This window comes from Piliocolobus tephrosceles, chromosome 5 (assembly GCF_002776525.5).
Source record: "Piliocolobus tephrosceles isolate RC106 chromosome 5, ASM277652v3, whole genome shotgun sequence".
In the NCBI taxonomy this organism is placed as follows: Eukaryota; Metazoa; Chordata; class Mammalia; order Primates; family Cercopithecidae; genus Piliocolobus; species Piliocolobus tephrosceles.
In genome coordinates this window covers 27,158,218-27,180,631 of record NC_045438.1, presented here as the reverse complement: position 1 = coordinate 27,180,631, position 22,414 = coordinate 27,158,218, and the positions used below count along the sequence as shown (strand labels likewise).

Here is a 22,414-nt window from a genome sequence, read left to right as displayed (position 1 = left end):
CTATGTATGTATTTAGCCATTACTCCAGGCTGTGTTTAGATATATTGTCTCTCTTCTATCACTTGCGTGGATGAGGTATGGCCCATACTTAAAATTCTTTCAGCCTTATTAATAGAAATATAAGGGATTTTAATGTTGTTTCTCCGTAAAGATGAAGGGAGTGGATTTGAACTTGTTATTACACTCTGGTTAGTTCAGTGAAGATTATTTAGTTGGAGTAGAGCATCTGCTTCGAATAATATACAATTTGAATAGAAGTCTTACTAGCTAAATAATCTTGGATTATATAAACATATATTCTTGGCTAGAGGTGGAACTCTAGGGATGAACAATTAGATAATTAACAATTGTGTTTGAAGTGAGTTCTCTCATCATTAAGAGCTATTTCTACCTATCAATAAATAATGGATCTGGATTTCCTGAAATGTGTCTCTAGTTCTTTTTCCTTAATGAAGGAGTTAGACCTAAATAATATTTTCACACCCTCATTAACTACAAACAGGGTAAAGGATACTTTCAGGATCTCAAGTGATTATTATTTAAAGAACTCCTATTCATAAATTTTCTGTTTTCTTCTACTAGATCCTCTTTGGTAATGAACCAGAGCAATGTGTTATGACCAGTGACTCATAAATATGCCCTTAAAACCATTTGTTATTTGTATCGACTTGGAATTGTTCCTGTTTTAATTTCAGTACTTAAATTGGAAAACAAAACTGTTGCTTGTCATTAGAGCAGGTATAAAGTACCTAAATATTTATTTTGGTATGCCAGTTTTTGTTTTGTACCTTCAGTATTCCCAGAAGTGTAGAGTTAAAAGGGGGGGAAAAAAACTATTCAGATATGCCAAAATATTTCAGAGGAAAGATGAACTTTATTTAAGACCATTAATTTCTGGCTGGGCGCAGTGGCTCACACCTGTAATCCCAGCACATTGGGAGGCCGAGACGGGCGAATCGTGAGGTCAAGAGATTGAGACCATCCTAGCCAACATGGTGAAACCCTGTCTCTACTAAAAATACAAAAATAATAGGCATGGTGGCATGAGTCCCAGCTACTTGGGAAGCTCAGGCAGGAGAATCGCTTAAACCTGGAAGGCGGAGGTTGCAGTGTGCCCAGATCGCGCCTCTGCACTCCAGCCTGGTGACAGAGCGAGACTCCATCTCAAAAACAAAACCCACTAATTTCTATACTTCTGTAAGGTGTTTTTCTGGGAATAAACTATATTACTCAGATTATCAATAGAACTGCATTTAAGATATTTAGTAATTTTCATTCTTTTAAAATTTTTGTGAAATATATTGGCTTTTCTTGTAATGAATTTTGGAGATCATACCGACAAATTTATATGATGGTTTCTGATTAGCATAAATAGATGACAAAGTTAGTTTAACTCAGTATTGCATGTGTCCTAATGTGACATGTAATTAATCTTTCTCTGTGTCCTAAATGGAAGAAAGATCATTCCAAGTTGATAATCACTTACATGAGCAAAGTTATGTATCACAGCTTAATTCGCTATTGGAGAAGGTTAATTTGTCCATTTTTGAGGATCATCAGGCAACTTTACTAAGGATATTGTATTTTCCAACATATTTTGTTTTGGACTTTCTTTTTCCTTGAAAAAACTACATATATTCCAAAACTTTAAGAAAATGCTTTGTGTCTTCTGCTAAATAAAGCTGGTTCTTTACAAACAATAAAGAACCATGAAAGATAATTCTATTTTGTTTCTTGCTACTGTACTCAGTCAGATTATTAAGAATCTAGAGGTGCCATGAAGGGGAGAATGTGGAAGATCCTAGACAATCTTTTAAAAGCACTTTGGGAGGCCGAGACGGGTGGATCAAGAGGTCAGGAGATCGAAACCATCCTGGCTAACCCGGTGAAACCCCGTCTCTACTAAAAAATACAAAAAACTAGCCGGGCGAGGTGGCGGGTGCCTGTAGTCCCAGCTACTCGGGAGGCTGAGGCAGGAGAATGGCGTAAACCCGGGAGGCGGAGCTTGCAGTGAGCTGAGATCCGGCCACCGCACTCTAGCCTGGGCGACAGAGCAAAACTCCGTCTCAAAAAAAAAAAAAAAAAAAAAAGAATTTAAGAATGTCTTTCACAGCTCTCCGGTGATCTACTGACTTCATTTTTCTTCAGTTCAACTTTGTTTAAATTAACCTGAACCCAGGTTTTATTGAAAAGTTTGACTTCAGAAAGGACTTAAATTTAGCATTCATTTTTTCCCTGATTCTACAGAAAATGTCTCTAGTTCCGTGTTCTCTCACAGAACTTTTACCCTCTGTTTAAATAAGCACTCAAGAATCTAAATGCCAGATGTTTAGGCCAATATAGTTTTGGGACCAGGGTACTTACTTTTCTTTACTTTTTATGTTTAATCTTTTTGGTGTCTAAAACTACTTAGTACCACATTTTTCACCGAGCAGTTTAGGAATGAAAAGAAATTCTGGCAAGTTGAAATCAGCTTGATTTTTATTTTCAGATGAACAGGTTGCCAACCCGTTAAGTGGCTTGCTATCACAGAAGCAGACCATTTTGGTGATAGATCTGTCCCTTAGTTGATTGATTGGAGTAGAGGAATTAGCAATCTGTGACATGCTCTTCAGAAGTAATTTTCCTCCAAAGGTCAAGGAACTGTGGTCACCATTTCTCTGGCATGATTTGCAGCTACTCATTGTAGCCTTATCACCAGTAGCAAATGAAACAGCAGAAAATGGAACATTTCCGTGCTCATTTTTCTTTCCCTCTGCCTAACTAAATTTCTTGAACACCAATTTGGTATTACCTCTTTCTGTTCTGCCATCTACCATCCAGCTCAGTGAAACTTTAAATTCATAAGGTATGTTTTAATTTATGAATTAGGACCTTCCTATGACATTTCTTTTTTAAATAGATTTATGTAATACTATACATAAAGATGTCCTGAACTCAAGAACGTGTATCGAGGACTGTGTATAACAGAGGACTTGGTGTTTAGACCTTTCTAGTGAGTCCTAAATGGTCAATAGGAACTGTATATGTTTGAATTACTTCAGGATATGTTATGCGCTGCTCTCTGTTACAAGGTTGAAATAAATTATTTTCCTCTGCTTCCCTCCATTCCTCTTTTAACTCTACATGGGTTATTACCATTTTTTTTTAATGTGGCTTGAATTGCCTCATACTCTTTGATAAAATCTTTTAAAGATTTTAATACAGCTGTAGAACAAACTCTAAATTCCTTTTTCTGCCATCTAAAATTTTTCGTATTTACTTGTTTCTTCCTAGTTTCCTACATATTCTGGATGCTCATTATACAGAATTATTTGAGATTTCACAACATATGATGTACCCTTAAACTTATATGCTGTTGCTCTTGCTTTTCCTCTACTTTTAATCCCATTTCCATTCTGGGTTGCCTCTGTTTGGTATATCCTTCCTCATATTCACTACGAGTAACTCAATGAAACCTTCCCTAAGCAACCCTAGTGTGGGAAGCCAATTCTTTTGTGTTCTTTGGAATTTTCGTCATATTGTTATCCCACAAAACACATTGTATTTATTTTGATATATATGTCTCCCACAGTTTGTCTCATTTATTAGTCCAGTATTATTATTTTTGTATTTCCTATCATCTACTCCAGTATACTGTATTTGCCCTTAACTTTGAAATACAAAATTATTTACAAAAAGATTTGCAAAAGATTTATTAGTATATGCTATATTTTACACCTCTTGGATTATACCTTGTTGTAAATTAGAAATTAAAAATTATTTTGAAAGTTTTCCTGTTACTCAAGTCAAGTAGACCAGTAATAATTTTCAAGACTCCTTTGACAAATTTCATATAGGGAAGGGATGTGCAACAAATAGCAAGGGTTGACCCACTTATTTTGTACAGCTACTCCTAGTTGTTATTGCTAATCAGAATCCTGTAGTCTAAAATTAACAGTGGCTATGAAGGAGAGCAATTAAGGCCATTTGTCTTTCAAATGAGTCAATGTGGGTCCCGCTGGTAGTTTAAATTTATATACAGAGGGCACTCACACTATTATAAAGGGTAATGGGGGCCCTGAACGCCTGTGTTACAAAGCAGTAAATTATTTTAGAGTTTGATAGCAAATTATATTTTGAGAAAAACATTCCCCTTGCTATGTGAAGATACATTTCCTAGCAACCTATTTTCATTGATTAATTTTAAATTAAAAAGTACATCTTTTTTAATGAGAGCATTTATGAAAGGTCTATTTTAAGCATATTTAAAAGACAATATTAAGCTTTTGAGTTCTCGAGTTGGGTTGTTTTATAGGGTTTCTGTAGTCATAAGAGTGATTCAAGAATACACTCAACATATTCTCCTTTTGGAAAAGATTTTAGAGCTTATAGTGCCAACATGACATCTCTGATGTTTCCTGCTTTGCCTGTGACACTCACCCTTCTCTGTCATTGGTGAGGAGTGTAACTTTCACTCATACTCAGATTACCAAACTTTTGATGAGGAAAGTAAATTCCTTTTTTTACAGGGAAGAATTTACAGCATTGGGGTTTACTACTCCTTAGTCTGTTGCTTGGTCAGAGAATTCACTGAGTTTCTTCACAGAGATCCCCATGGAAACTAAACAAATAAGCTATTTGAAAGGAGACAGGTTATTGGTTTTTCTCATTAAACCCACTGCTGGATTTTCATTAGTTCTAATGCATTTTCTTTCAAGATGAGACATATAGGCCAGTTCTTATTTTCATGATTTGAATAAACTAAATATGTTGAGTCATGTGTGCCTGTACACATCAGCTAAGAAGCAAAAATAATCCTTCTACTTTTGCAATACAACTACCCCTGAAAATTAAGCCAGAAAAACCATGACTGATGCAAAGGGAAAATGCTACCCCCATTTATAAAGACCAAGTTATTAAATAAAGTAGGAGCGGTGAAAGTGATTATAGGCTAATCTGATTGGTTTTATGCTTGAGTCACCCCCTACCTTTTAAATCATAATTGTGTATGAAAGTAATCTAAATAAAGCATGAAAGATATCACAGACCTCAAACACTTTAGACCCTAAAAAGCTTTATGTTTCATTGGCTATTATGAGATTTCAAATAGTTGTTTTAAAGCAAAGACGTTGGTAAAACTTAAATTATTTCACCTTTTTGAATTTGCATTGTAGAGAAGACAACTTTCACTCTTATTCTTCCTCTGCTTCTCACCGCTAAAGTTATTAAAAATGATTTAGACTCTAGGTGGTTTGTGAGGCAGGAGAATAGGGTCTGGAGTCAGGGAACCTAAGGCTGATTCACCTGACGTCCTAGAACTAAATAGAAAGGAAAACCCCAACTTTCCAGTTTCCCTTTGCAAACTTCCTCCTTTTCTGAGTGGTGATGGAAAATTGAAAGTACCTCTGATTGGTTGCAGAAAGTACTGTAAAGTGTTGATTGTGGGCCACCACTTCATTTATATGAGGTGAACAACAAGTGACCATTCAGAAACCTCTAGGGAGGTATTTGGACCCCAGAAGATTCCATATCCGGGCCCTTGAGCCACTGCTCGTGCACTCCCACACTGCGGAGTGTATTTTCATTTTCAGTAAATGTCTGCTTTCGTTACTTCATTCTTTCCTTGCTTTGTTGTGGGTTTTGTCCAATTCCTTTTTCAAGACGCCAAGGACCTGGACAAATTGCAGTCAAGACCCTCTACCAATAACACTTTGTATATTTCAAGAAAGCCTGACTTATGCATGTATCTTCTATTATTTTTAATGATTCAAAATCAAGATTATGAGTAACATATTATATATATCAATATAACATTTCCTTCTCCAGAGCTTTCATTATGTTTGGAAAATCTGTTTAGAATGTAACATTAGTCATCTTTTCTCCTAGGTGGCTGTACTTTTGATGATGGTCCAGGGGCCTGTGATTACCACCAGGATCTGTATGATGACTTTGAGTGGGTGCATGTTAGTGCTCAAGAGCCTCATTATCTACCACCCGAGATGCCTCAAGGTGAGAGTCACTCTGTTTAGTCAATGTTAGGGGAACAGTTTTGCAGTGTCTAGGATTTTCTTATTTTAGGTGTAACAACAATAATTTAATGGTTATAATAAGCTAAATTGCTATGCTACTGGATCACATCTAAGAGCCTTAAAGTATTCTCTGCCTTTCCCTTAGTAACTTTCTGTAATTCTGTATTCCTCAAGAATCCTCACTATACCTTTGTTATTTCTGTATTTGAAAAAAAAGGGTAAGTATTAGTGTTTTTTTTTCTGTTTAATAAAAACCCAAGTGACAAACCAGAAATCAAAAAATAAAAAAAACAGAATAAACCAAAAAAAAAAAAAAATCCTTTCCAAAAATATCTTAAATGTGGGATCAGCTCTTTTCATTGTTATTCAATTAAATTATATAGGTTGGATCCAATCAGACTAAAGGGAAAGAATTTTATTACATTGTAGGGAGAGAGGTTGTGTCTTTCTCCCAGTGGTCATGAGCATGCCAGTGACTCTGAAGGGAGGCAGCATGGAGACAAAAGTGTCTAATGGAGATCTTTTATGTGGGAGTTGTAGAGAAATAGGGGAAAAATCTGTTCTTTTTGTTTGTTTGTGTTTTGAGATGGAGTCTCACTCTGTCACCCAGGCTGGAGTGCAGTGGCCTGATCTCAGCTCACTGCAACCTCTGCCTCCCAGGTTCAAGTGATTCCCCTGCCTCAGCTTCATAAGTAGCTGGGACTGCAGGTATGCGCCACCACGCCCAGCTAATTTTTGTATTTTTAGTAGAGACGGGTTTCACATGTTGGTCAGGCTGGTCTCGAACTCCTGACCTTGTGATCTGTCCACCTCGGCCTCCCAAACTGTTGGGATTACAAGCGTCAGCCACCGCGCCCAGCATCTTTTCGTTTTTTTACCTTACTTTGTTATATCCTTTGATTTAGGGTTTTGTGAGATAATATAATTTATAATTGTTTAAGCCAGTGTGCAGCGTGTTTCATCTTACTTAGGAAAAACACACAATTAACATAGGATGTCATTATTTACATACCATTTCATACAATACTGGACTAATAGTTGTGCTTTTCAATTCTGCATGTTAATCTGGAGCAAATTCCAAGTTCTATGCATATATGCTTAGCAATAACATTAAATTGTAACATTGAAAATGTAAACAGGAATTTAAAAATACAACATGAAAGAGAATAAACTCTTTTCCTTCCAATATTTAGAAAGAAACAAGAATAGTACATGGTACATAATTATATATTATATATAGTCATGTATATATAATATATATCATTTTGCTATTATAGTATATAATATAATGTGCTGATTACTTAGTACTAATAATTTAGATTTCAGAATATATTTTAGTATTTTTATTATGATTAAAAATGGTTTAGAATTAATTTTTCTACAAAATGAGTAAGGCCTTCTTGAGTGTGAATTTTAGATATGACTATTTTAGACATAGCCATTAGAGGTGAAAATGTCAGTTCTGGTTATTGAAGGGTGAAAATTCTATCAGCAGCGTCCCTGAACTTGCTGATTAATATGATTTAAAAAAACAGAAAGTGAAAACACCAACAATAAACAATTTATCACAATCATGCAAAGCAAATAAAACAAAACCTAAAAGTTACATTTCTAAATGTAATTATTGGTTTGTACATTAATATGGTAAATATTTCCTTTAAAAAATGTTTATTGGTTCCCCTGTGATGTGTACTTTTATAGTAGAACGAATTAAATTTGCTTTTTACTCTGAATTGTCACTTTCCGCGACTGAGTAGGCAAATGGTTATTTTTGAGGCTGAACTGAGCCATAATTTCCTTTGCAGAGGGAAAATTGGAACTGTGTAGTTGACACTCTTGGCTTCTTATATTTGACCCCTACTTTGTCAGCAGACTCATTTAATTTTGTGCCTAGATTTGTATTTTTTTCTTTCAAAGGTATGTAACCTTATTTTCCTGGTGCATTTTAATTAAACTACTGTAATTTTTCACCTGAATTTTCTCTGTGGTATATTTAGACTGAACTTTTCATATAAAATTAAAGGGGGTGGGCTGGGATGCACACATTTTGAATGTTTATCATCATAGAATAATAAGAAAGATGTTGATTTATGGAAATGTTACCATTGCTAATTACCATTGATGGTGGGTAATGAATAGTTGAAGAATTACTGCTCCGATGACCTTGTTGGCTCACCTTTGATGAACAGCTTAATCGGTGGTTACAGTACAGGATGATATGCACAGAAAATGAAAGCATTTGAAATTCAGCCATATCTTCCAATTAATAGTACATTAAGTAATTAATCATGCAGAGGAGGGAGAAAGGTCACGGCCACTTTGCCGAATGAAACGTGTTTAGTCTTCAGAGAGGTGAGAGAAAGCACTCATGTATATTCTTCTTTTAGTCATCTCTTTTTATAATAGATGCTATTGTTTTCATTTTCCTTCTGATATTCCTTTAAAGTGCTGACTGAACATTCCTTGCTCATAAATTGGCATAAAGGAGACATTTAGATTTATCATACTAAAATGTTATGATCTTTTTAGTGTCATATAAATTAGCAAGCATGCTTATTTTCTTTATGTACTTTAAAAACACACACAAAAACAAAACAAACAAAAACCCCCAAATGTTTGGCAATTCTATAAAAGCTGGCTTTCCAAACCTAACTTGTTATTGAACTGTGTGATACTTGGTGCTGTTAACTGGCTTCTGTTTATTGACCTTTTTGGACTAAAAGCCAAGAGTGAGATAAAAAAGACAGGATGAATAAATAGAATGAAAGAAGGTTGAAGATGGATAGTAGAGAATAATAGACAAAAAGAAAATTGTTTCTATTCATGAAGAGATACAGTACCATCAATCATTGCTTAAAATGTTCTGCAGCAATTCCTACTTACTACACAGTCCCACATACTAGTTTGGTCAGATTACAATGATGATGACTGAAAGGTCTGCCAAATAGAATAAAAAATAACATACAAAAGAATAAGTACTTCGTAAGACAGTTCTAATATCCCCAAATCACATGAAATTATGGGCACCTACTTAACTCAGTCATCAAGGAAATGCATATTTAAAACACAGTGAGAAACTACTGTACAATCAGTGGAAAAGTGAAAATTTTAATTCCAAATGTTGGTAAGAATGTAGAGTAAGTAAAACCCTCTGATACCACTGTTGGAGCATAAATCTGTACTACCTTATGACCAACAAATCCATTCTTGGGTATAAGCCCAGCAGGACTAAGTATACATGTTCCCCAAAAGACATGTGCAAGAATGTTGATAGCATCAGCATTCATAATAGTTCCAAGCTGAAAACAACCCAAATGTCTGTTAGCAGTGCAATGTATAAATAAATGATGGCATATTCATAAGGTGGAATATTGTACTGCAAATAAATGAAAGAACCATTGCTTTATACAATAATATGAATGAATTCCACAAACACAATCTTAACGGGAAGAAACCAGATGCAAGAGAGTATATATTGTATATATTTATATAAATTATGTAAATTTCAGAATCAGGCAAAACTAATCAATGATGTTAGAAATCAGCATATTATTTACTTGAAGGAGGGTTTGGGTAATGATAGTTAGTGCTTGTCAGGTGGCATGAAGGAGTCTTCCAGATGCTGGTGATATTCTATTTCTTCATCTGGATGGCATTTTACAGTTTGACGTGTGGTGAAATCTGTAAAAAGTCATTGAGCTGTGCAATGATGAGTTGTGTACTTTTCTTTATGTATCTGATATGTCAATGTAAATTGAGAAAAAATAAGTAAAAGCAGTGCACACAAGCCTGGGAAACTAAAATAATAAATAAAATGTCATGGATTAGAACAAAAGATATAAAATAGAAATCCTCAAATGGGTCCAAACTTCTTGTTTTCTTACCATACTGGATTCTCTCCTCCCTACTAAAAAATCACTGTGTTCGTTGATATCTTTGTATGGGCCTTGTGTTGTTCTCTTCCCTCTGCTGAAATATTTCTGTGTCTACTTACCCATTCATCAATCTCTTACCCATTCTTACTGTGTCTACTCACGTTCTACTAGCTTTGAGAAGATCTTCCTGACTGGCTTGAAGGTCTATTTCTTCTATCCTCATATCAGAATATGCGGCCCACTGTACTATGTACTACTTAAATTGTAACTATTTTTATAGTATATTTCTTACACGTCCTTCTGTCCATTAGACTATATGAACAGCTGGGCATGGTGGCTCATGCCTCTAATCCCAGCACTTTGAGAAACCGAGGTGGGTGGATCACGTGGTCAGGAGTTTGAGACAAGTTTAAGCAACATGATGAAACCCCGTCTCTACTTAAAATACAAAAATTAGCCAGATGTGGTGACAATGCCTGTAATCCCAGCTACTCAGGAGGCTGAGGCACGAGAATTGCTTGAACCTGAGAGGCGGAGGTTGCCGTGAGCTGAGATCAAGCCTGGGTGACACAGAAAGACTTTCTTTTTTACAAAAAAAAAAAAAAAAAAAAAAAAACTCTTAGGAACCGAGATTTTTTTTTTGTCTTTTATTTCTCAAAAAAACATTTAATTTTTCTTAGACAAAAATGTCAACTTCTGTAATGTAAGTTTTAAAATATTTTTGTCAAGAATTAAACAAGCTCCTCTTGTTAGAAAATTATTTGAATTAAAAAATACCCCATTTACCAAACATTATATTGAGTTGAGATTTTTATGTAATTAGACCTTCACATAAAATTATTAAGCTTTGACCCTTGTCTTTATGAATATTACCTATCTATTTTGGATACACTTAAATGTTGTTAATTCTACCAAAAATTAACTTTTGTTTTTTTTTTTTTTTTGTCTTTTTGTGTACTCTTTTCGTATTTCTTTCTCTCTTTTTGTTTTTGACTTTTGCTTGCCAAATCCCAATCTTCTGTTCCTCAAAAATCTATTTTATATGCATTTTCAGAACCCATAGAGAATAAGAGCTGTTGCATGGAACTAGAAATCGTTCTTTGATCTCAAAGACATGTACATTCTTGACGTTGTTTGTCAATATTTTTTATGCTTATGACCTCATGAAGCAAACATATTTGACCATTTTACTATATGTTCTGTCCTAGATCTGAGAGTAGGGATTGTGATTGATATCTCAATACATTTATCTTTGACTGTAATTACAACTGCTTTTTATTTTTAACAGGTTTTTGTAAAATGGCTAATTGAATTTTAGTTTAGCGTCTCTAGAGAACTTATTTGATAGTATTTAAAATTATGACTGAATTGTATCCCACCTTCAGTCTAGTGTTTTCACTGATAATAATGAAAATATTTGTACAGGATTCTTTATTTAAAATGCACACACACACTATATATATAGTAAAAAATGAAAGCCCTTTGTCATTAAATTACTCTGAAGATTGAAGTAAGGAACCATTCCTCCTCCCTTATGAAACTGAGTGAGTTCTGATTCAGTAGTTTAGGGGCATATGTCTCTAAGTGTTTTTCAGAGAAGCCACCCTGATGGAGCCAGGGGATTATAAAACAGATAATTCCAGTACCATTCTTCAATTATTTATTTGGAGAGATTTAGTGCGCTTTTTTATTCAGTGGGGAGCATGTATGAGTCACATGATTTTGTACCTGGCTTTCTTCTGATAGTGTGATTAAGTGAAAATTAAATAAGACATTGGTGTCCATAATTTGATTCATACAATAAAAGGTATAGGTAACATTATCTCAGCTAAGTCTTCTGAGTAATGATATTAGTCTCTTAGTTTTATAGAAGATTTAGTAATAATTTAATTTAGTAATAATTTGTTAAAACAATGTTATATATGCCATGTAACACATTTTAATACATCTGAGAAGAAATTTCAAGGAAGTCCTTCTGTTAACTTATGCTTTCTTTCTCTCTGGAAACAGTGATCAGTTACCAAAAGTAGTGGATCACTGGGACTAATATTTTCATCCCCCATTATAGATGATTAATGAAAAAGCATATGTTTTTTACAAAATCGTAAACGCCAAAAATCTCACACAGCTGAATTAACAGAATTATTTGACAGTATATCTGCCAGAGAGAAAACATGGCAGAGAGTGGTAGAATAAAGTTCTGTGCATGTAGTATTGGCAACGAATATTGACTTGCAATATTATGGCTAGTTTTGTATTAGAAGATTGAGAAAATCAGGCCAAAATGTTGGTTTACTTTCTTTCTGTCATCTACTTAGCATTGTCTGTAAACACAACCAAAGAGAGTGTGTCTGTGAACATGTACAATTGTCCTAAGGGGAACTGAGAGATTTGGTGGTAGTAGGGAGAGGAAGGGCTTAACATGAGGCCATTAACACAGATGGGAAAACCTCCAAAAGTACTGGATATAGGTGATAGATTCTAAGGAGCCTGAAAACTGCAGAGGTTTAAAGCTGGAAGGTTATGCATCATTCAATGATTTCAGATTTTTTTTTTAAGTAATAGAATTCTTTTTTTAAAAAATAATATTTTCTACCGCTTTAATATTTAAAATCAATCGCAAGGAATGAATGGTCCTGGAACTTACTTGTTTTATAATCCCCTACCTTCTCACCGTCTACCCCTTTCTCTGTACCACTCTGGCTCCATCGAGGTGGCTTCTCTGAAAAACACCTAGAGACATATGGCTCCAAAGGACAGTTTGAAAACAATGATGTTGCAAACTCAAGCACTTTTAGATAAGCATCTCTGAGATTAAAGTACTTATTACTATTAGCTACCACTTACTAGTCCCTTACTGAGTTTTACTATACTAGGGACATGACATGTCTCCTTTAATCCTCACAAGAGCCTTGTAAAATTGTAGTAGGGTGAATATCTTAACAGCGTATCTACCAGAGACAAAACATGGCAGAGAGTGATAGAATAATTGTCACCCAGGGACAGAATTGGAACTCAGATCTGTCTGTCTAATATAAAAGTTACTCTTGTTCTAGTACCACCGTGCTTCATCATTGTAGTTAAGTTGACAAATTTTCTTGACTTGGGTATGGGCATTTATTTAAATCCACTATATAATGAGCTATATAATTTATTTCATTTAATCCAGAATGATCTTCTACCACTTCATTTAAAATATTTCTTTCCACAATTTGAAAGCTTTAAATGACTGTTTCTTACCCTTCGTGGGAAATGGAATCTGAGACTTGCTGTTGTTTGGAATTGCTGCCAAACTTCAGGATTTTCTCTATGATATTCTCATCCCTTGGGGAGACGCTTTGCCCTTCCTTTGATTTACCTGTATGTTATTTTTAGTTATTTGATAAACACTTGCTGCATGTCTGTTTAAGCAAACCTTTAGAAACACACATATTATCTGCTGTCTCATTAGAGCATGTATGGTAAAAGAAAAGATCGTGGACGAAAGGAATCAGACTAAAGTCTAGGGTTCGAAAATAATTTTAAGTCTTTGTTTGCAGTGAGGTATTTTAGGATGAGAATTATGGGCTTATTTTGATGTGCTCTTCCAAACCATGTTATCATCTGGCTATTGATGCTTTTGCCCTCTGCACAGAGAAGATAGTTTGCCACATTTGAGTTGCTTATTAAAAACAGTGGGAGTTGGAAGCAGTGCAAGGTGAGAGAATGAAAGGCTGTAATGGACTACTTGAAGGGTGAGCCACTTAATGAAGGCTGGTTTTTAATGTAAGGACTATTACCCTCACGGACATAAATGCAACATGAAAAATGTCTAAATTACAGTGGACAGAAATGGCATGCTGAGACTGGAATTTTTTCTTGATATTTCAGGCACATAATGCATCTAAGTTAGATATGTCCTAATACATTTCAGGGGAAAATAACAGCCTAGAATTAAAAAAAAAAAAAAAAGAAAAAATAATAATATAGGTGTCAGTGCTAGAGAATTTCCAACCTCCTAGATGAATTAAGATAAGAATACACAGCAATTTCAAAGACTATATAGTCACCTTTAACATATACCTTAAAATCAATAGATAGTCCAAAGACTCAAAATTACTTTTCCTTGGTAGCAGTGTGACCGAAAATAACAGTTATGACCTTATACTTCTCCTCTCCAAAAATAAGCTTGACTCAAGATAACTAGGTACTATCTCAGTTTAAAAGCTTATTATCTTTCAAATACAAGAAGAATGCCAGGGAAATACATACATACACACACACACAAACACACACATACATACACCAAAAAAAAAAAAAAACAAAAAAAAAACAAAAAACCAAGAGAAGGTAACTAGGAGTTATTAAAAATATATATGATATTAATTATCTCATATAGTTAATGTGAAAATATGGAGTTATGATTATATATTAGATTATCATTACATATAAAAGATGCTTTAAAATCTTGGAAGAATGTTAGTTTTCCAACATAGTTCCTGCCAAGAGTACTATAGTATGTTTTAAAGACCTCTACTCCCTCCCCAAAGAGGGTATTATTGGCTGAGATATATTTTTCAATGAAAAGTGCACATCTTCTAAATTTAGAGCATATGACAACTTAGAAATGCTCACAGCATTATGGAATCTCCACCTAGCAATGCTGATTGAAAAGATGCTGGCTTGCTTTTTCTAGGTTTATGAGAATAAAATTAAATAGGACAGTTTTACACACTTCATCAGGCTGGTTATGTATTTCTGTATGTTCCTCCCACCTCAGTTATTTAAGAGTTGGAGATTAAATAGGAAAGTAGGGTGGCAAATTTCAGTATTCGAAAGTTATGTTTTGAGTGTGTGATTTTTATTCATGTTAGGTCAGACTTATTGGATACTTTAAAAATGTTTCTCTGACTCCTTCTGTGTAATCCCAAGCATTTGAAATATGTCATTTCACTTAATTCTCCCAAAATGCCTTTGGAATATGTATTCACATCATTCTGTAGATTAAGGAACTGAAGTCAGGTGAGCTTAAGTAAATTGCCAAAGGTTTTATGTCTTGGGAAAGGCAAGACTAGGAATCTAGATATGTAGAGATACAGGATAAGGATTTAACCTTTGAACTTTATAAAACAAGTATATGTAGAGATGCTTCTTTAGAGACTGCAGCAAAAAGAATCAGGGCTGACTTGAAGGGGTGGCAGAAGTTGTATCTCTTATGCTTTTTCCAGTGCAAGTAATGGGAAGCACAACTAGAAATGTGTTTCAACCATAAAGAAGGCTACTTTCACATAACAAAAGGTCCAGAGTTGGCTTATTCAGTGGCTCAGTGATTTCATCAACAATTCAGATTTTTTTCTTCTCTCTTTGCTTCTCCATTCCAGTAGGTCATCTTTTTACCTCAGGCTATCTCCCTTTAAAGGTCTAAAATCTACGGCTATTCCAGGTACAAAATTCAGACACAACAGTATCCTGAAGAAAAAGAGGTTCTTAGTTGTCTCCTCCTTATGTCTTATACGTATCAATAAATAAACACAAAAAACGTTTCTGGGACACTCTTTGATACAGATATGGTAGTATAGATCTGTAGGTAGAATTTCAAAGCTGTGGGATTTAGAAGAATGCACAAATAAAGCATGTATTAAAACAACATTGTATTCTCTAATGCGCAAGCTTGTCTAACCTGTGGGCCACATGCTGCCCAGGATGGTTTTGCATATGGCCCAACACAAATTTGTAAACTTTCTTCAAACATTATGAGATTTTTTGCCTTTTTTTTTTTTTTTGTAAGCTCATCAGCTGTCATTAGTGTTAGTGTATTCTTCTCCTTCCAGGGTGGCGCAGGGAAGCCAAAGGATAGGACACCCCTGCTGTAATGCGTTGTTCAGCCTAGCATCAGGTTTCCCTTAATTTCACACATTTACTGCATCTGTACCATGAAGAGCAGAAAATCTTCCTACCCCTAGTAAGCTTACCTTACCTTTCTAACCTGCCATTGTTACTCACAAGAATTTTTCATTCTCTCTTGTTTTCCTTATGATTTTTATGACGTGGAATAAATACGGGAACATACTTTATTTAAAAAACTCCAAAACTAAGAAAGAGTCAAATGTTATACAGTGTGTATGTGAATGAATAGATGCTAAAGATAGATTAATTTATTATTGGGGTAACCAGCAGGCTAGTACGACTGGTTCAAAAGATTATAGGAATAAGGGAAACATAATCAGTGAAAGAAAAAATGGTAGAATAAGATTCCTAAATTTTATACTAAATGTCCAATAAGACAATCAAAGTGAAACCGGGAGGCTATCTTTACTAACAGACAAATCATTTTCCTCTGTACTAGACAAAATTTGTTTGCATTATTATAATGTATCATTTGTGTTGCTATAAATGTTTTACAAGTTAAGTCTTTTTTCACAGAGTTGTAAAATATCTTAATCAGTGGTAATTAGTGACTCTGATGAAGTGACATACTTTTAAATATTAGCTAATCCTTTGGTGAAGGATATATAGTCATTCTTGTGCTGGGTCCCAAGTTTTGAACATTTTTTCTTAAAACTTCCGCCCTAGGATCATAAATATTATCCAAGGATGATTCCTGTTAAAAACAACAAAAAAGTGATCTCCTTTAGTTTTTGTCTGATTTATTTATTTATTTATTTATGCATTTATTTATTTATTGAGACAGAATCTTGCTCTGTCACCCAGGCTGGAGTGCATTGGTGCGATCTTGGCTCACTGCAACATTCGGCTCCCGGGTTCAAACGATTCTCCTGCCTCAGCCACCCAAGTCGCTGGGATTACAGGCTCGCACCACCATGCCCAGCTAATTTTTGTGTTTTTAGTAGAGATGGCGTTTCACCATGTGGGCCAGGCTGGTCTCAAACACCTGATGTCATATGTTCTGGCTGCCTTGGCCTCCCAACGTGCTGGGATTACAGGCATGAGCAACTGCACCCAGCCTGTTTCCTTTAGATAGGTGCAGCAAGAAGTGTTTATTGACATAAACCTTGTAGTAGGATTGAAATATCCAGTGCCACGCAATATTAAACAATTAGTAAGAGTGGAAAATTAACATCTATTTGAAGATTTCATTAGAAATCTAGAATTGTGTTTTCAGTAGCCTTTATTACTTCAGAGTATTTTAAAAAACAAATCTTGATTTCTTCTTCTTTTCAGAAGCTTAGGAACCAATGCAAAATAGCCATCTCCTTTAGGAGTATTTCCCTTGAAGTATTTCTAAGTGTGGGTGAGTTGCTTCCTCTTTTATGTCTCCCAAATCATCTGAGCTTCCTGGCTTGCCAGGGATTGACCATTTCCTCTCAGGCTGGGACCCTAGAAACTCAGACTAGGTAGAGTAGGTAACAGACCCAGTTACTGGGAGGGCTCTATAGGTATTGACTGGTTCCACATATGAAATATACAGCCTTTGTCTCTTTGGTGAGCTCATCATATGTGTTTTAGTAAAAAAGTTCTTAATCAAACAATTTGTACAGTTGATTTTTCAAACTATATTCTGTTTAAAAAAAGGCCTCTTAGTTATTTATCCAGTTAACTGCCATTGAAAGAAAAGTGGAAAAAAATGGATTACTGAATATCTTAGATGTAATTAGAAGCAGATATCAATTAAAGAACCTTTATTAAGTCAAGGATTAAAGTTAAATCAAGATAAATGAAAAGCTTTATTATTATACATACCAATCAAAAACACAGAACATTAAAAATATACTGAAAATCTCCCAAATAATCCGAAATTGATTCACCTCATGAGTTCATTAAGTTATATTTAACTAATTATTTATTGCTTGAATTTGGGGATTACAGTTTATTTCATGAAGTCATCAATCCCAGAAATTCCGGCTAAGTAACCTGGTATATTCCGGCTGATGTGTAGGTGATGTCAGCTCTGAAGCTTATACCCTTGAGGCTGGTCCTTGAAGACATCAAAGTTAGAAGTACCTGATCTAGTATTTTCTATTGAGGCCAGTATTCAAGGACTCAATTTGTGGAGCCTATAGTTGATAGCAGAGCCTTCAGGCAAGTATGGGAGGAATGCAGAAACCACCTGCTGAATGACTGAATGATTGTGATTAATTTATTATAGTAATCAACCATATCATACTAGGAAAGATAAAAATTCTCTATCAGGGTATGACTTACTATTTAATAAGTATTTGGTTAACAGCTCCTCTGAAAGTAACAATATATGCACAGTGACTGTATTAACATCTTGCCATGTTCTTCCTGTAAACTGAATTATTTTGGACAAAGATTTTATATTACCTGAAAAAAGTTAATTCACAGAAAGTTGAACTTCTCTGATTTGAAGCTCTTTTTTATGCAAGCCTTATAATGGTGTTGAGCTAATTAAAAAATATGGAACATAACAAATAAATTTAATTATTTTTATTGTTCCTAATCTTATAAGGCAAGGAACTGAATCCCTGTGGTTGTCCAAAGACCTATCGGAAATCACAAAGGCAGATTAGAAGAAAAGACCTCTTGAAATTTTTATTTTTTCTGAATTTATTGTTTTATCGTGCAAGGAAGAATCAGAAGAGTTATCACAGGAGATTGGTCACTTGATTAAGACAGGTGCCTAAAAATAAAGAACAATACCAGTATTTTAAAATTATTAATGTTTATGATATTAATTATATTAATATAGTAATTAATTTTAATATTTAAAAATAAAATAGAACGTAACACAATGATAAGGAAACTCAGCTCTTCCAAGAAATAAAGTTGTCTTTGTTTTTAATCATCAAAACCGTAATAAAATCAACTTAATGTGTATAATATTATCCTGGAGAGATACCCAAACTTTCCTCAGATTAAACAGAAGCTTAGGAATAATTTTTTGTGACCTCTTTTTAAGAAGACACTGAAAATACTAAGATCAATTTGTTATTTTAACAGAGAGAAAACGTAATTCCAGTCTGGCATTAATATAATATTTGACAGTGAAAGCTTTAAAAAAATTTTTCTGGTCACCAAACAATTTGATTCGTGATTGCCTTGTATTCAATGCATTTCTTTAAATTCATTATGTTCTGCACACATTCCATTTGTAGTCACTCTACGCTTTTCAAAATACCTATGCTATTCTGATGTTTTACTAACTGTTGTATTTGAATGTAACTCACAACAAACTCTTTCCACTGGTAGTTTAATTTACATCAAGCTTATTCAACCCATGGCCCACCAGCCACATTGTGGCCCAGGATAGCTTTGAATGTGGCCTAACACCAGTGTGGCCTACGGCAGCCAAAAGGTTGGACACCCCTGATTTACATGTTATATAGAGTTTTTGAGTCATAAGTAAAAATAATTTCTCAGGAAAAAAATAGAAATATTGTCCAAAAATCTTTGTATTGAGAGGTATCTCTATTAACTTATATGTTGAGAGGTATCTCCATTAAATTTGGTTTGTAAACCAAGAAAAGGTTTTTATTGATGAAAATATGGACAAGGACAACATTGTTTGGGCTATCATGCGTATGGAACATATCAACTAGAAGTTCACCTTCAACCAGTTGTCAAAGTGAATCTTGAATGAGAAAGAATATTTATTAGGAAGGGAAAAGTTAATTTGAAATTGTGTTTTTGATTTAATTGTTGGCAATGAGCAAACCTAAAAAGGTAGGAATTTATTTCCTAAATTAGCATCCAAAGCAACAAAAATATTATCCTTCTGAAAAGTTTAAGAAGTAAATTCAATAGTAGCTGTATAAAGCAGTTGGGTATTTAATTTTTCTCATGTTTCTAGTATATTACTTTATATAGGGCTAAGATATAATTTAACTTAGCATTTTATAGAAAATAAAAATGTGTTTAAACTGTCAATATTTTTTCTGAATGTAATCTACTAATGATTTTGACTTACTACTTTTGTGGCTACAAACAATGATACTTAAAACAATGTTAAAAGGTATGCTATTGTTCATGAAACCACACTGTTCTTGACAATAGAATTAAGAAATTGATGCTTAAAATTAAGGATAAGGTGAAACAATACCACCATTCAGTGTTGTGCAGTTTAGCACTGTGTTTGGCACATGGACCTATGATAAATAACTGTTTTATGAATAGCTCAAAAGCTTAAAAATATAAACATGCTTTTCTCAACTTTCTTCTTGAAAGCATATCTTAACTATGTTGGAACTCAAGTTATTTTTGAATGAATACATAAATGGAATGATAAATTTACATGAAGGAAAAAGGAATATTTTAGAAAATGATTTGAATTTAACTGCTCTTAATGTACTATACTATTGTAAAATGGCCTTTTGAAGCTTTTTAATGTAGATGAATGAATGGGATGAATCTGGTCAAGAGGATTGACTGAGTGGGTTTAATTCCAGCCCTGTATAACACTATAATAATATTCTACTGATAGTGTTTATGTTTTTTTTCCTGCATGTTATATGAAATATTTAGAAGTTTAGATCTTTGCCCCAGTATTGGAAGATTATATTTTTCATGTTAGGTCTTAGAGTTCAACTTTGCTATTAAGGATGTTATTGTGACAAGAACATCTTGCTTTATGTAATAGGCATTGATTTTGATTTTTTTAGACTGGATTATTCAGGCATATTCATTGCCATTGGAACCAAGAAACAGACTCTTCTTAGCTTAGTAGTGACTATTTCTTCTCTTCTCTTTGACTCAAAATTGAAGTCAATGAAGAAAAGCCAGTGGGAAGAGCTGACTGTTACCATATGTCACATTCCTTATCATAAAGTCTTTCTCCCTAGTAATAAAATTTATATAAACCTTAAAAAAATAGGATGGCATTGATGTTACTTTCTTATTTTTACAGGCTGAGCAGTTTTTTGTTTTGTTTTTTTCTTTTTTACTGAACCAGTAGCAGTGGTACAAAAGTTGTTTTGAAATTTCAAATACTCTACATCTATGTTTAGGAAGTGGACACCTATAGGTCCCAAGAAATCATTAGAGTGGAAGAAATAAAGAGAAATGGACGGTCAATAAAAACAATTTATAGTATTTGCCTGGGTGTGGTGGCTAACACCTGTAATCCCAGCACTTTGGGAGGCTGAGGCGGGAGGATCACTTGAGGCTAGGAGTTTGAGACCAGACTGGCCAACATAGTAAAACCCCATCTCACTAAAAATACAAAAAACCCCAAAAAACAAACAAAAAAATTAGCCAGGCCTGTTGGTGTGCACCTGTAATCCCAGCTGCTTGGGAGACTGAGGCAGGTGAATCTCTTGAACCCGGGAAGTAGAGGTTGCAGTTAGCTGAGATCACGCCACTGCGCTCCAGCCTAGGTGACAGAGCGAGACTCTGTTTAAAAAAAAAAAAAAAAGATAATTTTCATATAGGTTTTCTTTATGCTGCTTTTAAATATTTACTGTCCATTTTTAAAAGGATTTAAAAGGACATGATTATATATAGTTGAAAAGATAGTATTCTATAATAGAAGTCGTAGTTCTTTGTTCTTTGTGCTCAATTTTCCTAGTATTTTTACACACAGAATCTCCAAACTCAGCATATCGTATAAACCATTTTGGTACTAGCACCTTTATAATACTTTTAACGTTACTGAAATTGATGTTTTCTTTTCTTTCTTTTCTTTTTCTTTTTGAGATAGGGTGTTGCTCTGCTGCCCAGGCTTGAGTGCAGTGTCGCAGTCATGGCAATCCTCCTACCTCAGCCTTCCTAGCAGGTGGGACTACAGGTGCATGCCACCACACCTGGCTAATTCTTGCATTTTTTGTAGTGATGGGGTTTTGCCATGTTGCCGAAGCTCGTCTTAAACTCCTGGGCTCAAGTGATCCACATCAGCCTCCCAAAGTTCTGAGATTACAGGCATGAGCCACCATGCCTGGTCTGAAATTAATTTCTGTTAAATCTGAAAGAGACCCCAGAGATTATCTCTAGACTAAACTTTCATTTTACAAATAAAGAATAGTGTGGAAATAGGCAAACTGACACGGGAACCTGAGTAACCTGAATTTAAATCTAGGTTTTATTGCTCGAGATTTGGTCATGACATATAACCTTTCTGAGCTTCCATTTTCCCATCAGTAAATTATGAATAATGACATTTTTCTCTCTCTCTCTGTAAATGTTGTTGTACCAGTGAAATGAAATACAGTGTGCAGCATCTGGTAGTATCTGGGATGTAGCTGATGGTGAATGAATACTATTTGCCTCCTTCCCTCTGGCCCAAGGTGACATGGCTGATTAGTAATCTCATTAATCTATAAGAAATCGATTTGAATTCCTTTCACTTTTTTTTTAAAGCGAGGAATTTTCTCATCACTATTTTTCAGTAGCTCATTAGGAATTATTTTATATCCAATTCTGAAAATTACCTTTGTTACATGATTGCTCACTGAGTACAGTTGCTTTGCACTTTAACACATAATGGTATCTAGAAATGATTTTTACAACAAAGATATAACAATGAGGTATGGAAATAGTTTGGGAAAAGGTTTATTATTTCTCAAGTCTTAAGACTGTTTTTATGTAGTTATTCCATGTGGGTTATTGAATTCCTTTGTGATCATTCTAATTAAA

At 34.4% G+C, this 22,414-nt stretch overlaps 1 protein-coding gene across 7 annotated transcripts in view; it reads left to right on the top strand.

Annotated features, from left to right (window-relative positions):
* PTPRK (protein tyrosine phosphatase receptor type K) overlaps nt 1–22,414 on the top strand; it is a 555,246-nt gene that overhangs the window by 115,599 nt on the left and 417,233 nt on the right. For all 7 annotated transcript variants that reach the window (XM_023230676.2, XM_023230677.2, XM_023230675.2 and 4 more), the window contains exon 2: nt 5,869–5,991. In XM_023230676.2, coding sequence (XP_023086444.1) covers nt 5,869–5,991 — 123 coding nt within the window. The remainder of the gene's footprint in view (nt 1–5,868; nt 5,992–22,414) is intronic.